The sequence below is a fragment of the Pseudophryne corroboree genome, chromosome 2 (genome assembly GCF_028390025.1).
Source record: "Pseudophryne corroboree isolate aPseCor3 chromosome 2, aPseCor3.hap2, whole genome shotgun sequence".
Lineage (NCBI taxonomy): Eukaryota > Metazoa > Chordata > Amphibia > Anura > Myobatrachidae > Pseudophryne > Pseudophryne corroboree.
Window position 1 is genome coordinate 843,314,646 of NC_086445.1, and position 14,810 is coordinate 843,329,455.

At 42.7% G+C, this 14,810-nt stretch overlaps 1 protein-coding gene across 2 annotated transcripts in view; it reads left to right on the forward strand.

The window, feature by feature from the left end:
• Positions 1 to 4,408: 4,408 nt before the first annotated feature.
• Positions 4,409 to 14,810, forward strand: part of PTCHD1 (patched domain containing 1) — a 355,724-nt gene continuing 345,322 nt past the window's right edge. Inside the window, exons 1-2 of one of the 2 annotated variants that reach the window (XM_063955774.1) lie at positions 4,409 to 4,517; positions 4,659 to 6,180. In XM_063955774.1, the coding sequence (XP_063811844.1) occupies positions 5,752 to 6,180 (429 nt within the window). In that variant the 5' untranslated portion in view covers positions 4,409 to 4,517; positions 4,659 to 5,751. Of the gene's footprint in view, positions 4,518 to 4,658; positions 6,181 to 14,810 lie in introns of those variants that run through there. The other variant, XM_063955775.1, reaches the window with a different exon arrangement.

Here is a 14,810-nt window from a genome sequence, read left to right on the forward strand (position 1 = left end):
CCAGGCATCTGAAGTAGTCTTCAACCATTCCTGGGTATACCCTAGAAGCCGCCCCCCCACCCTGGGATCCCCCTGGGGGAGGCCCGCCCCATCATGCGGCAGGCTTATCGGTCTTGGCAGCTGGCTGACGGGCAGTCCAGGCTCTTTTGGGCTTCGGCTTGCCAGGTTTGGAAGTGCGGGCCTGCTTATGGTATGCCTGACCTTTTGCTTTACCTGAAGGGCGAAAGGGGCGAAAGGATGTACCTTTAGCCTTCGACAAAAAAGGAGCGGTATTAGGCAGACAGGCAGTTTTGGCAGTAGCCAAGTTAGCCACTATCTTATTTAAGTCCTCCCCAAACAGAATATCTCCCTTGAAAGGGAGTACCTCCAGGGTTTTTCTAGAGTCCAGATCCACAGACCAGGATCTCAGCCACAATATCTGGCGAGCCAGGACTGACGTAGTAGAGGCCTTGGCTGCTAGGATACTGGCATCAGAAGCCGCCTCTTTAATATATCGAGAAGCTGTGACAATATACGACAAGCATTGTCTAGCATGGTCAGATGAGATTTCAGCTTCTAACTCCAAGGCCCATGCTTCAATAGCCTCTGCAGCCCATGTAGCTGCAATAGTGGGCCTTTGTGCAGCACCTGTGAGGGTGTAAATCGCTTTCAGACAACCCTCCACACGTTTATCCATAGGCTCTTTTAGAGACGTGACAGTAGTGACAGGTAGAGCTCAGGAAACCACCATCCTAGCCACATGTGAGTCCACTGGAGGAGGCGTTTCCCAATTCTTAGACAGCTCTGGCGCGAGGGGATAGCGAGCCAGCATCTTCTTTTGAGTCACAAACTTAGTTCCCAGGTTTTCCCAGGGTTCCTGATGTATATCCACTAGGTGATCATGGTGAGGTAAAATTTGTTTAACCACCTTCTGACGCTTGAACCTCTCTGGTTTCTTAGGAGGGACGGATGGCTAGGGATCATCCGTAATCTGCAGAATTAACTTAACAGTCTCCAAAAGATCAGGAACATCCACATGTAAACTACCCTCCCCATCAGCTGTATCTGAGTCAGAACCTGTGGTATCAGTATATGTGCCATCTTCATCAGACGAGGTATCAGTGACGGCAGTGGATTGAGAGGAGACAAGCGCTCGCTTAGAGGACCTCTTGGACTTAGGCGAGCATTGGTCAGACTTTTTAGTAGTCAAGGACTGGTTCAACTTCTTTAATTGAGCAGATAAATCGTCCACCCACGGCGGGATTGCTGCAGGGACCACATACGGTTGTACCGGCATTGGGGGTCCCATAGGGGGTGTTAGTTTATGAACTAGCGTATGCAGAAGCATGGAAAAAGCGGCCCACGGTGGGTCAGTATGTGCCTCCGCTGCCACAGTCCCACTGGGGGACAAGGAGCCCCCAGAACCAGAGCCCACAGCTGCTATATTCTCCTCATATTTGTCTGTGGCTTCAGCAACACCAGCAGTGTGTTCCGCCCCAGAACCATTACCCTCAGAAGCAGACATGATATAACTTGCAGTATGAGGTAACACAGTACAATTATCAGCAGCACTATACCTCTAAACCCAAACCCATGCACAGTGTAGTCAGCACTAGCAGAGATAAAGGAGAGATATGGTGACTAAATCACAGAGAAAAATACATAATACAGTATATTTTTGTGAAAATCCTATATTAGATAAAACCTGATGCACCAAGCCCCCCCAGGTTATAGAATATAGGGATAGCAAGGTAAGTGAAAGACACGAAATGGACACCACTCAGCTATCAAATGCACACACAAATAGTCACAGTCTGTACAATGCAGAGGTTATTACTAACAATAATACTACACTGGACTAGCTTACACATCTATATAACAATAGATATAACAGTACACAGTAAGAACTGGATGTATATCACAGGGTAATTGTACTATAAAACTGTGACTAGTTGCACTCTTTCTTAACTATCACTGTCTAAAAAGGCAGGTAGAATACTGAAGTGTCATGTAAAGGCACAGCGCCGACAACCAGGCGGCTTTACATAGGAGGATTTGCCCAAGCAGTCCCAGGAACAGTGAGCTGAGGGATAATGGCACAGACACTGACTGGGAGTGACGAAAAGACAGATATGCAGCTCCATGGCGGGAACACTTGCTAGAAATGGCGCCCTGGGGCTGGGGGAGGGGCTACAGGTCTAAGCCTTATCCCCTCTGCTGGCAAAACCACTGGGTACTGTGGGCGATATAAGAATTGGTTTAGAGAGAAAACCTGACCTGGTGATCTAGTGGGATCGCCTGTACTGCCACAGTGTCCACCACCAGTGCGCGCGGCCCGCCTCCCACTTACCGCGCCAGATCGCAATAAAGACCGGGTCCCGCAAGCGGGACCCACTTACCACCTCCCGAAGCGCGGCCACGCGATCCTGGAGAGCCCCAGCCGTGTGTGTCTAATGTGAAGAAAACCGGGGCCTCCGCTGTAGGTACCCGGCAACCATTGCTCGGGAGTGTACAGTGCCGCTGGTGAGAGCTGAAGCTGCAGCAGTGAATGTCACAAGACATTTACCACCGCTGCTGCCATTGAAGTCTTCACTTTTTACCTCATAAAAAGCTTTTCTTAGGGCTGCATGGAGCAGCCCCTCTGTTCAGTGCCTGCTCACTGCAGCACCAACTTACAAAACTGAGCTCCTGTGCTGGGAGGCGGGGTGATATAGGAGGAAGCGCTGTGCATTCTGGGAACAGTCAAAGCTTTGAGCCTGTTGGTGCCCCGGATCAAGATCCTTCTCTACACCTCATTGTCCAATCCTTGTGGAGCCCAGTGTACCCCGCAGCACAAATAAAACTTCACAAGTAGATGGCGCTCTAACTTCTTGCCAATTAAATGTGTATTTTAATTTGGAATATCAGTGCATATATTATCTATCTAATCTATCTATCTATACATCCATCTATCCGGCATAAAAAGTACACTTGATAGCAGTATGAAGAACTTGATCATTTGATAGATCCACCATGAAAACAGTGCACAAACTCCCTGAAAACTGTCCGTGGTGCTGAAATTAATGAACCTAAACTATTAATGCAATACCCGTTCAGTCAGTCATGAACCGTAACTTCCGAATAGTTCTGTTTACGCACTTTTAATCCACATGAGGAATATGAGTCAAGCTTGATATATCAAACTAGCCATCAATAATGTTTGCAAGTTTATTCCTCTGTATAAGATACATTTGTGACATAAAGCATCCATTGCAATATCAAGTGAATGAAAGCAGACAGTGTGCCAGTATAAAATACCAGTGATTCCCTGACATTATATATTCTGAAATCACAATTAGAAGTCTTGAATTTCCCACAAGACCTGTTTTTACACATGCATCATGGATTCTCTAGAATGCCTGTTGAAGATTCAGAGTTAAACAGACCATTGTTGTAATCAGCAACACCTTTCTTGGCTGAAGCTTTCAACGTCTTGGCAGTTTCAGACAGAAACACAAGATAATGTTATTTACATATTTTCAGATAAATTAGAGGGAAACTAACGGCCTGTTGAATATGCTTGACGTTAACAAGGAGTTGGCTCTGCAGTGGCTAGGATATCTCAACCGCCACTTGTTTTATCATTCTGTTCTGTTCATTTAAAATCCAGCTCCATCTCCAAAAAAAACAACAACTATTCAAGATGCTCTCGCTTACATTCTCCGTGTGCAAGATGCAGCATCAGATTCAGCATAGAAGCCTGTTGCTAATCTCACAGGATTGAGGACAAAGAAAGTGCACCACAATTCCCAGATGCTCTGCAGACCTGAGACTAGTGTTGGTGATACAGACTGCAAATTCATTTACTAGTATGGTCAACATGTGTATTAAGCTAAGGGTGATCTGATGCTGACAGCCTGTCTGCTGCACAATAATAGCTTATACCCAGGATATACACTATTTTCTAGAATTACTAATCAGATAATAAACTCACTGCCTTTGGCAGTTTCCTTAATGCTAATTGCTCAGAAATGGGGAATCTCTTTCACTGCAGGGTTACCTCATCACAAGAGGCAGCTAATGAAAAGAATCCACCAGGCAGACAGCTAACATGAGAGTGATCATCCGTGGCATGTCCGTTTTCATTTGTTTGCTATTTTCTATACATTAGCAGCTGTACAGCACCATTCACCCTGGCATTCTCTTCGTCGTGAATCAGCAGCAGCCATGGAGCACCAGCCATGGGGGAGAATGTGAGTAAGGGGACTCAAGGTGAGGGCGGTGGAGGGGGAATGCCAGTTCCCAAAGTATTTCATGGTGATTTATTCCTCTCTCCTTGTATTTATTTCTTTCTTGAAGGAGGGGCAGCCCCTGTGGCAATTGACTAAGGGAGGAGTGGCTGGAAAAGGGGGGAGGATAGGAATGCGTGCTATAGATCATGCTGCAACAGCAGACAGCTTCCTGATGTATGAGGCTTCTATCCTCTGTTATTTGGGATTATTTTACGCTCTTATTATGGTGTTTATATAGTACTGCTTTATACATACTCCTGTTAACCTGTGAGTCTCCAAGTTTAATAGAGTAGTCTTTGCATTTCTGAGCGGAAGATGCTTTTTTTGGGGGAGGATAGTCAGTATTTGTCGGTACACCTGCATACACTGGTACGTTGCCACTGCAATATTGTTTGTTTTTAATTGCAGATATTGACAGGCGTATGGATGCTGAATTGCAACAAATGAAGATGCCAGTTGCAGTCGAGTTCCCTAACTGGATATTGCTGCTGCATACAGATAGATAGAGAGGTTTGAGCATAGCTTAGGCGTTTCTGGATGCTGGGATTTGTGCAGACTTCTCCAGTGATGTGCTGACAGTCGAAATCATCGCCTGAGACCAATGAAATATACAAAATTGTATCTATGCGATGATTATTCTTCTATAACCATGGAACTCCCAAATTCCCGTCTGTGGCTGAGACCTCATCAAGGTAGTGTTAGAAATTTAGGATCCGGGGTGGAGGAAGAAGATAACTGCAACTTTTAAATTGATCAACTCAACAAATCACGACAACCATATTCAGTTGACTTCTTACTGCTGTGGTCATTTCAGTGGAATACTACCTCTTGCCATAGCTAAAAGCAGCCATGGAACTCACCTAAAGTGGATTTACATTCCATTGTTACACTGTTACATTTCTCTTTTTCTCGCAACTGTGTTTAACAGGCTTTCCTCTCTGTTTATTATGATCGAGTTAATGGCTGGCTTTGCCCATTGTTATTAACCATTGTGTATGCTCAGGTACAGTATTAAGGACTGGCTTCCTTTACAGCCTGAAAAATTCGAGACGTCCTGTGCCCATCATGGGCAATTAAAAGTCAATTCATCTTGAGAGTAAATATAGCAGTTGATGTGACTGTTCAAACATAACTTCCAAGATTTTTTTTTTTTTTTTTTCGGAATAATTAATTAGTTTCTGTAGACTAAAGCACCCTGGTGAGAGCCACTGCCTTTTAGGGCTCTGGATTTAAGAGCACGATTGCTCTGCTAAAACAAGCATTGGGAAGTGAGGCACAGATCGAAATGTAATGTTTTATTTTAACCAAACTACCATATATTGCACAGATATATATTTTTTTTATTTTCTCTTACCCTGGACAGTTAATGATAATTAGCCAAATTAACTATAGAAGGATTGAAAGCAGTGTTGTAAAATCTGATTTTTGAAAAACGAAATATTTATTTATTTTATAACATTTCTTTTGACTTGGGAGCATCTCCGCATGTTTGTGATCCCTGATGGTCCTAGCCAGGCTCTGGGAGAGCCTCAGATCTCAGCCTGTGACTCTCCCCCTCCTTAGCTGCCTCTGCACTAGGATGTTGCGGAAGGTTCTGCACAGGGGGCTGAGAACGTGCTTTTCCAGACTTGGATTTTTTATTGCCAGCCATCCAGTATTTTTTGTATCAGCCCCCGTGCTGATCTCAATCTTGCTGGGGGCCAGTTTTAGCAGGTATAAGGTTGAGGAGAACATTGAATATTTGCTGGCCCCTAAACACAGCCTAGCCAAGATAGAGAGAAACCTGGTGGATAGTCTATTCCCAGTCAATCGCTCCAAGCACCGTCTATACTCGGATCTCCAGACACCTGGAAGGTACGGCAGGGTGATCATAACATCATCTAGGAGAGCAAACATGTTGGACCAACATCATACAGATCTCATTTTGAAGGTAATTATACTGCATCGCCTTGCTTTGCAAACCACCTGTTAGCACTCTGCTACTTAGCTTATCAGTATCATTCTCCAGAGATAAAGCAGTACATGATTAAAAACAGCCTCTCATTTCCGAATACATCACATACAGTCTGGTTTACCTATTGCTAACTGCTTAATCATCCATAGTGTTAATTTGACCTGTTTTGGGAGGTCTCTGAATAGGTGATATTACTAGTACTAGTCTGCCTAATACCAAACCAGTGCAGAAGGTTGAAAATAAAACATAGACTGTGTGGTTAATATACAGATCTAAGACAAAATACTGTACTGCTTGCATATTGCTTATATTTTATTCCATTAAACCATATCTGCTACTGAAGGCAAGACATGTGTGTTATGGCACCAGACATGTGTTTTATGTACTTGTATTAAATTGTCCAGTTTTCAACAGGATATTTAACTTTATATTGGGGATTTTGCAATGTGAATTAAGCAGGGAGTTAAATAAAAATGATTTGACTGTTTCAGTGACTGTTTTTAGAATTGGGAGGACTGTTAGGGGTATACATTGACTTTTGGGGGATTTGCTAAAGGCTTAACTTTCCCCAGCTTGTTGGATTCATATTCAACTCCTTAACCAATAAGGTAAGAAAAAAAAAAAAAAAGGTTTGCACATGCTCAGAAATGCTGATAACCCTTCATTGACTTGGTGAACAGATGTATCTGCTCAGTGATATCTCTGATCCTAGTTTGTTGACTTCTGGCTCTTTATATTGTATATTGCCTTTTTACAGGATTTTGTAAGTGAGTATTACATGTATAAAAATTAGCTGCTGACATTTAATTTCCAATGGGTATACTAATACTAGGAGTTCCCTGGTCTTTATGTAGCTTATGGCTTATTAAGTTTGGCATTTAAAGAGCATAGTCTACATTTGCGGTAATGACTGCTAATGGTTTAATCTCCCATTTTCTTTTGTCATCTACTTTTCACTATGACCACATAGAATTCAACCGAAATGTTGACCCACCACCCATGCTATTATTTCCCCCAAAATATGCAAAGATGATCACCTTGCAAATGTATAATAATTGGTCATTGCTGTCCTTTTTCAGCACTTATTTTGTATCTGACAAATAAGCACATATTCATGCGTTAAACTGTACTGTGACAATTTGCAACATAAACAGGCACAGAAACAATTGAAAAAGTTGCAATATGGTGAAAAGTTGTTTTTTTATTATAAATATGTCAGACATTGGGGTAAATTTACTAAGGTGGGAGATTTTTAGAACTGGTGATGTTGCCCATGGCAACCAATCAGATTCTTCTTACCATTTATGTAGCTGCTTCTAGCAGATAATAGATATAATCTGATTGGTTGCTATGGGCAACATCACCAGTTCTAAAAATCTCCCACCTTAGTAAATTTACCCCATTGTGATTATCTAAAGTGCATTAGAAGGTCCTATTTTTTCATCCTTTATACTTATATACTGTAGCTAGTGATTCAGTGCTGATTTTCCTACCACAGTCTGCCTGTTAATGCATGCCATCTATTTATCTAATGTTCTGTAGTACGCAATATTTGATAATCCATTCTAGTACTACTGTAGGTATTTCACTGTAATGTATCATTATAATTTTAGGTTCCACAATGATGAAAAAAACTGCATTGTAGGACTTACAAGAGAGTTGCATGGCAAAATGGGTCTACAGCACATCCCAGTACAGTCCATCAAATCTGTGGCCATGCAGATGAGACCAAGTAGATTAATGCTGTAAATACTCTGTATTTCTCTTGATCAGTGCTAGAACACTAGCTACATAAATATAAATAATACATGATTTACCATCATGGAGGCTTGATGTTACAGTAGGTGAGGCAACAAAATATATTTAAAATATTCCTATCATGAATCCATGTGTGCCATTCCCTCCTTTATGTTGATGTGCTGGAACAATTTTGTCTGAATGCAGTATATAGCATTTTTCAAGTTAATTTATCCATTTTCAAGTCCAAAACAATATTTCCAAACCAGATGAAGGTACAGTACACTTAAGCCTTTAGGTATGTCTAATTCATTATGTAGACTAGAACTTCAGTGTTTACACATGCCTTTGCTAGCTCAGGGCCCACTTTATGACCCAACAGAGATATATTATGTGAAATATAGCTTGAATGGCAGTTAATTGGGATAGATTAACCACTTAACTGGCTCATATATATATTTTTTTTTTAAAAAGCTCAGAAATTGTCTTTTCTTATTGAATTAGATTAAGCATATCTATTTAAAACTAATCCAATATGATTTTAGTTCTATCTTATCTATCTTATCTGTCTGTCTATCTATCTATCTATCTATCTATCTATCTATCTATCTATCTATCTATCTATCTATCTATCTATCTATCTATCTATCTATCTATCAATCTATCCTTCTATCTATCTATCTATCTATCTATCTATCTATCTATCTATCTATCTATCTATCTATCTATCTATCTAATTTGTTATGTTATACTGTAGTAAGGGCAATTGATGGTTATGCAATCATGGGCCAATGAATTAAAACCATCTTTAGAAACCATTGATGCTTCAGCTATGGATGGTTGAGGTTTGTGGAGACCGCAATCACTGATGTTTCCTTAACTATGGGGGACTTTTCCAGCACATGGGGGGTAATTCCAAGTTGATCGCAGCAGGACATTTTTTAGCAGTTGGGCAAAACCATGTGCACTGCAGGGGAGGCAGATATAACATGTGCAGAGAGAGATAGATTTGGGTGTGGTGCGTTCAATCTGCAATCTAAATTGCAGTGTAAAAATATAGCAGCCAGTATTTACCCTGCACAGAAACAAAATAACCCACCCAAATCTAACTCTCTCTGCAAATGTTATATCTGCCCCCCCCCTCCCCCCTGCAGTGCACATGGTTTTGCCCAACTGCTAAAAAATTTCCTGATGCGATCAACTTGGAATGACCCCCATGATGTGGAATCTGTAGCTGACAACAGTGGTAAAACCACTTGTCATCGATCACAGATCATTGATGATGTGCAATCCATCTTCGGTCGGTGGCCATTCCTAGAACACTGTATAGTATACCCTAATCAGAGGCCCCCGTATTGATAGTCTTGGTCGATACGGGTCGTCATAATCAAAATTATCCATGAAATTAGCTTTAAAATAATACCCATATAAAATAATGTATAAAAGAACAAATTAATTTAAAAAATATTCCTTTTCATATGTATCCAGAAATAGATAAGTACAGTATCTGTAATCTACCCATAGACACTGGAAGCCAGAGATCTGCTGTTAATATTCCCCGGTGGCTACATACTAGGGGAGAGGTGCTGTTTGGATTACATTTCTCTTCTTTCTGCTGATGCTTAATATACACAGGTATATAGTGAAACAGCATGCTGTCTAATTTACATTTCCTCAGCAGCTGCTCCTCTTTCAGTCACCAGGTGAGGGGGTGCCACCAGTGCAAGAGAAGGATCCAAGGGTGCCGAAGAGTTGGGAGGTCCCTCTGAGATTGGCTGCTCATGGAAGTTTCAGACTGGTCACATCAGATATGACTATGTTAGTCAAGGATAAACCCTATTGTGCATGCACAGTCAGTACACACTAACTCTTTTTCATATGCTAAGGTAACCAGGAATGTAACTTATTCCATTCAAAATATTTAAACCATTAAAAAATGACTTTGTATACAGTACATTGACAGTGGGGCTGATGCAGAGTTGAATGCAGGGCAACCATCAGGGGGGTGCTGGGGGCACAGCTGTCACGGGCCCATCCTCCCTGACAGAGAGAGGAGGGCCTGGGATGCTCATGCAGCCGCCTGCCTGCCCGCCACCGTCCCCGCCGTTCCATCGTCATCCCCGCTGTTCTGCCGCTGTCCTCCAACCCTCCAGCAGCTCTGTATTGGAAACTTCCCTCCCAAAATGGCCACTGCCACAGAGGAAACAGTTATTCAAGATACTAGAGGAGCCCTCTAGTATCTTGATAACTGTCTTCTCTGAGGCGGCGGCCATTTTGGGAGGGACGTTTTCAATACAGCTGCTGGAGGATGGAGGAGAGCAGCAGAACAGCGGGGATGGAGGCGGGCAGGCAGAGGCATCAGCATCCTGGGCCCTACGGACAGCGCACATGTATGTATGCATGTATGTGTGTGTATATAATACACACACGTTATAACTGCTGCTATTATACAGTGAGGGGGGGCCTTGCCTATTTTGTCAGTCCCGGGGTCTGCAATTTCTGATGGCAGCCCTGGTTGAACGTAAGTCTATTTAGTCAACAGATCTTGTGTGTTTTCACATTGTGACTGCTCCGAGTACCCACAACAACAAGCAATTCATAGTTGTACGCAACTTAGTCACATCTCCATTTGCAGGCGAAGGGATGTATAGTAACTGGGTGGTAACAGGGTAATTGCATGTAGGCTACATTTATTCAGAGTTGTTTGTATGCATGGATCCATCTATAAGTGTTTGATCATGGTGTTATAGAAGTGTTTGTTTTTTGGTTACTTTTTTCACTAGTATAAATCTACTGAAACATCATCAGGATGGAGAACATCCAGGAGACATTTTTAAGAAATGCTTTGAGGCCGAATGTAGCAGCCAACATAGCCAACATATACCCCTTTCCCACCGCAAACCCGGGTCCAACCCAATATTTTGAATCCGGGTCAGACCCTTTCACACTACACTTTCAGCCTCGGTTATTGCAGGGTTGGCTCCTTTTAACTCAGCCTAGGTCAGCAATTAAAACACCATGGATGTCATTTTAAATGGACTTTTTTTGTCTCAGAAAGATGAGGTGTCAGAAGGGGACAAAAGGAGAGGGCGGGGACAGCACACAGCATTGCAGGAATCATGGCTGACAGAACTACAGATGTAGCCACCTTTATCTTGACCGATTCTCCACCTAGACGGACGTTTAGTCACGCTAAGGCGATAGCTGAGTTTAATCACAGGCAGGCGCGTTGAGGCGATTCTAGATACTTAGCATGCATTACACATCTCCACCACTGGGTGGCTAATGCTCCACTAATCCAGTACTTTCGATCGTATAGCGGCGGATTGATCTACAGCTTTGGCAAATGGTCAGTGACGACTGTAATGTTAATAGATGGTGACCAATGGTCAGATGGTGAGAGTTCTCAATATAAATAAATCGTTTATACAGACACAAACGAACATGTTAAAACACTTGTGTATGCAGACGCAAGATTGTGTATGGAGACGCAACTAATTGTGTAAAAGGAAGTATGTACAATGCATAAACACCGTGCTTTTGAAATACATGTACAGTATGAGCTTCCGAGTTCCCGTGACATTCACTTTATTATAATTTTTTTTCTTTGTTATACATTCAATGGAAGGGTGCACACAGGTTTCACATAAATCTTGTCTTGTAACTAGAGATGAGCGGGTTCGGTTCCTCGGAATCCGAACCCGCCCGAACTTCATGATTTTTTACACGGATCCGAGCGACTCGGATCTTCCCGCCTTGCTCGGTTAACCCGAGCGCGCCCGAACTTCATCATGACGCTGTCGGATTCTCGCGAGGCTCGGATTCTATCGCGAGACTCGGATTCTATATAAGGAGCCGCGCGTCGCCGCCATTTTACACGTGCATTGAGATTGATAGTGAGAGGACGTGGCTGGCGTCCTCTCCGTTTAGAGAAGAAATAGATAGGAGAGTGAGAGTGAGACAGTGACACTTCATTTACTGGAGCTTAGGAGGAGTACTCAGACAGAGAGTGCAGAATTTTGCTGATAGTATTAGTTAGTTATACTAGTGACAGAGTGAGACAGTGACACTTCATTTACTGGAGCTTAGGAGGAGTACTCAGACAGAGAGTGCAGAATTTTGCTGATAGTATTAGTTAGTTATACTAGTGACTGACCAGTGACCACCAGTGCAGTTTTATATTATTTAATATAATCCGTTCTCTGCCTGAAAAAACGATACACAGTGACTCAGTCACATACCATATCTGTGCTCAGCCCAGTGTGCTGCATCATCTATGTATAATATCTGACTGTGCTCACACAGCTTAATTGTGGGGGAGACTGGGGAGCAGTTAGGTTATAGCAGGAGCCAGGAGTACATATTAAAATTAAACAGTGCACACTTTTTTTCTGCAGGAGTGCCACTGCCAGTGTGACTGACCAGTGACCTGACCACCAGTATAGTATACTATATTGTATTGTGATTGACTGTCTGCCTGTAAAAGTTAAACACACGTCGTGTGACTTGTGTGGTGTTTTTTTATTCTATAAAATAAAAAACTCATTCTGCTGACAGACAGTGTCCAGCAGGTCCGTCATTATATAATATATACCTGTCCGGCTGCAGTAGTGATATATATATATTTTTTATATCATTATTTATCATCCAGTCGCAGCAGACACAGTACGGTAGTCCACGGCTGTAGCTACCTCTGTGTCGGCACTCGGCAGTCCGTCCATAATTGTATACCACCTACCCGTGTTTTTTTTTTTCTTTCTTCTTTATACATACTACATCTCATTATCATCCAGTCTATATTAGCAGCAGACACAGTACAGTACGGTAGTCCACGGCTGTAGCTACCTCTGTGTCGGCACTCGGCAGTCCGTCCATAATTGTATACCACCTACCCGTGGTTTTTTTTTTCTTTCTTCTTTATACATACTACATCTCATTATCATCCAGTCTATATTAGCAGCAGACACAGTACAGTACGGTAGTCCACGGCTGTAGCTACTTCTGTGTCGGCACTCGGCAGTCCGTCCATAATTGTATACCACCTACCCGTGGTTTTTTTTTTCTTTCTTCTTTATACATACTACATCTCATTATCAACCAGTCTATATTAGCAGCAGACACAGTACAGTAGTCCACGGCTGTAGCTACCTCTGTGTCGGCACTCGGCAGTCCGTCCATAATTGTATACCACCTACCCGTGTTTTTTTTTTCTTTCTTCTTTATACATACTACATCTCATTATCATCCAGTCTATATTAGCAGCAGACACAGTACAGTACGGTAGTCCACGGCTGTAGCTACCTCTGTGTCGGCACTCGGCAGTCCATCCATAATTGTATACCACCTACCCGTGGTTTTTTTTTCCTTTCTTCTTTATACATACTACATCTCATTATCATCCAGTCTATATTAGCAGCAGACACAGTACAGTACGGTAGTCCACGGCTGTAGCTACCTCTGTGTCGGCACTCGGCAGTCCGTCCATAATTGTATACCACCTACCCGTGGTTTTTTTTTTCTTTCTTCTTTATACATACTACATCTCATTATCATCCAGTCTATATTAGCAGCAGACACAGTACAGTACGGTAGTCCACGGCTGTAGCTACCTCTGTGTCGGCACTTGGCAGTCCGTCCATAATTGTATACCACCTACCCGTGTTTTTTTTTTTCTTTCTTCTTTATACATACTACATCTCATTATCAACCAGTCTATATTAGCAGCAGACACAGTACGGTAGTCCACGGCTGTAGCTACCTCTGTGTCGGCACTCGGCAGTCCGTCCATAATTGTATACCACCTACCCGTGGTTTTTTTTTTCTTTCTTCTTTATACATACTACATCTCATTATCATCCAGTCTATATTAGCAGCAGACACAGTACAGTACGGTAGTCCACGGCTGTAGCTACCTCTGTGTCGGCACTCGGCAGTCCGTCCATAATTGTATACCACCTACCCGTGGTTTTTTTTTCCTTTCTTCTTTATACATACTACATCTCATTATCATCCAGTCTATATTAGCAGCAGACACAGTACAGTACGGTAGTCCACGGCTGTAGCTAACTCTGTGTCGGCACTCGGCAGTCCGTCCATAATTGTATACCACCTACCCGTGGTTTTTTTTTTTCTTTATACATACTACATCTCATTATCATCCAGTCTATATTAGCAGCAGACACAGTACAGTACGGTAGTCCACGGCTGTAACTACCTCTGTGTCGGCACTCGGCAGTCCGTCCATAATTGTATACCACCTACCCGTGGTTTTTTTTTTCTTTCTTCTTTATACATACTACATCTCATTATCATCCAGTCTATATTAGCAGCAGACACAGTACAGTACGGTAGTCCGCGGCTGTAGCTACCTCTGTGTCGGCACTCGACAGTCCGTCCATAATTGTATACCACCTACCCGTGGTTTTTTTTTTCTTTCTTCTTTATACATACTACATCTCATTATCAACCAGTCTATATTAGCAGCAGACACAGTACGGTAGTCCACGGCTGTAGCTACCTCTGTGTCGGCACTCGGCAGTCCGTCCATAATTGTATACCACCTACCCGTGGTTTTTTTTCTTTTCTTCTTTATACATACTACATCTCATTATCAACCAGTCTATATTAGCAGCAGACACAGTACGGTAGTCCACGGCTGTAGCTACCTCTGTGTCGGCACTCGGCAGTCCGTCCATAATTGTATACCACCTACCCGTGGTTTTTTTTTCTTTCTTCTTTATACATACTACATCTCATTATCAACCAGTCTATATTAGCAGCAGACACAGTACGGTAGTCCACGGCTGTAGCTACCTCTGTGTCGGCACTCGGCAGTCCGTCCATAATTGTATACCACCTACCCGTGGTTT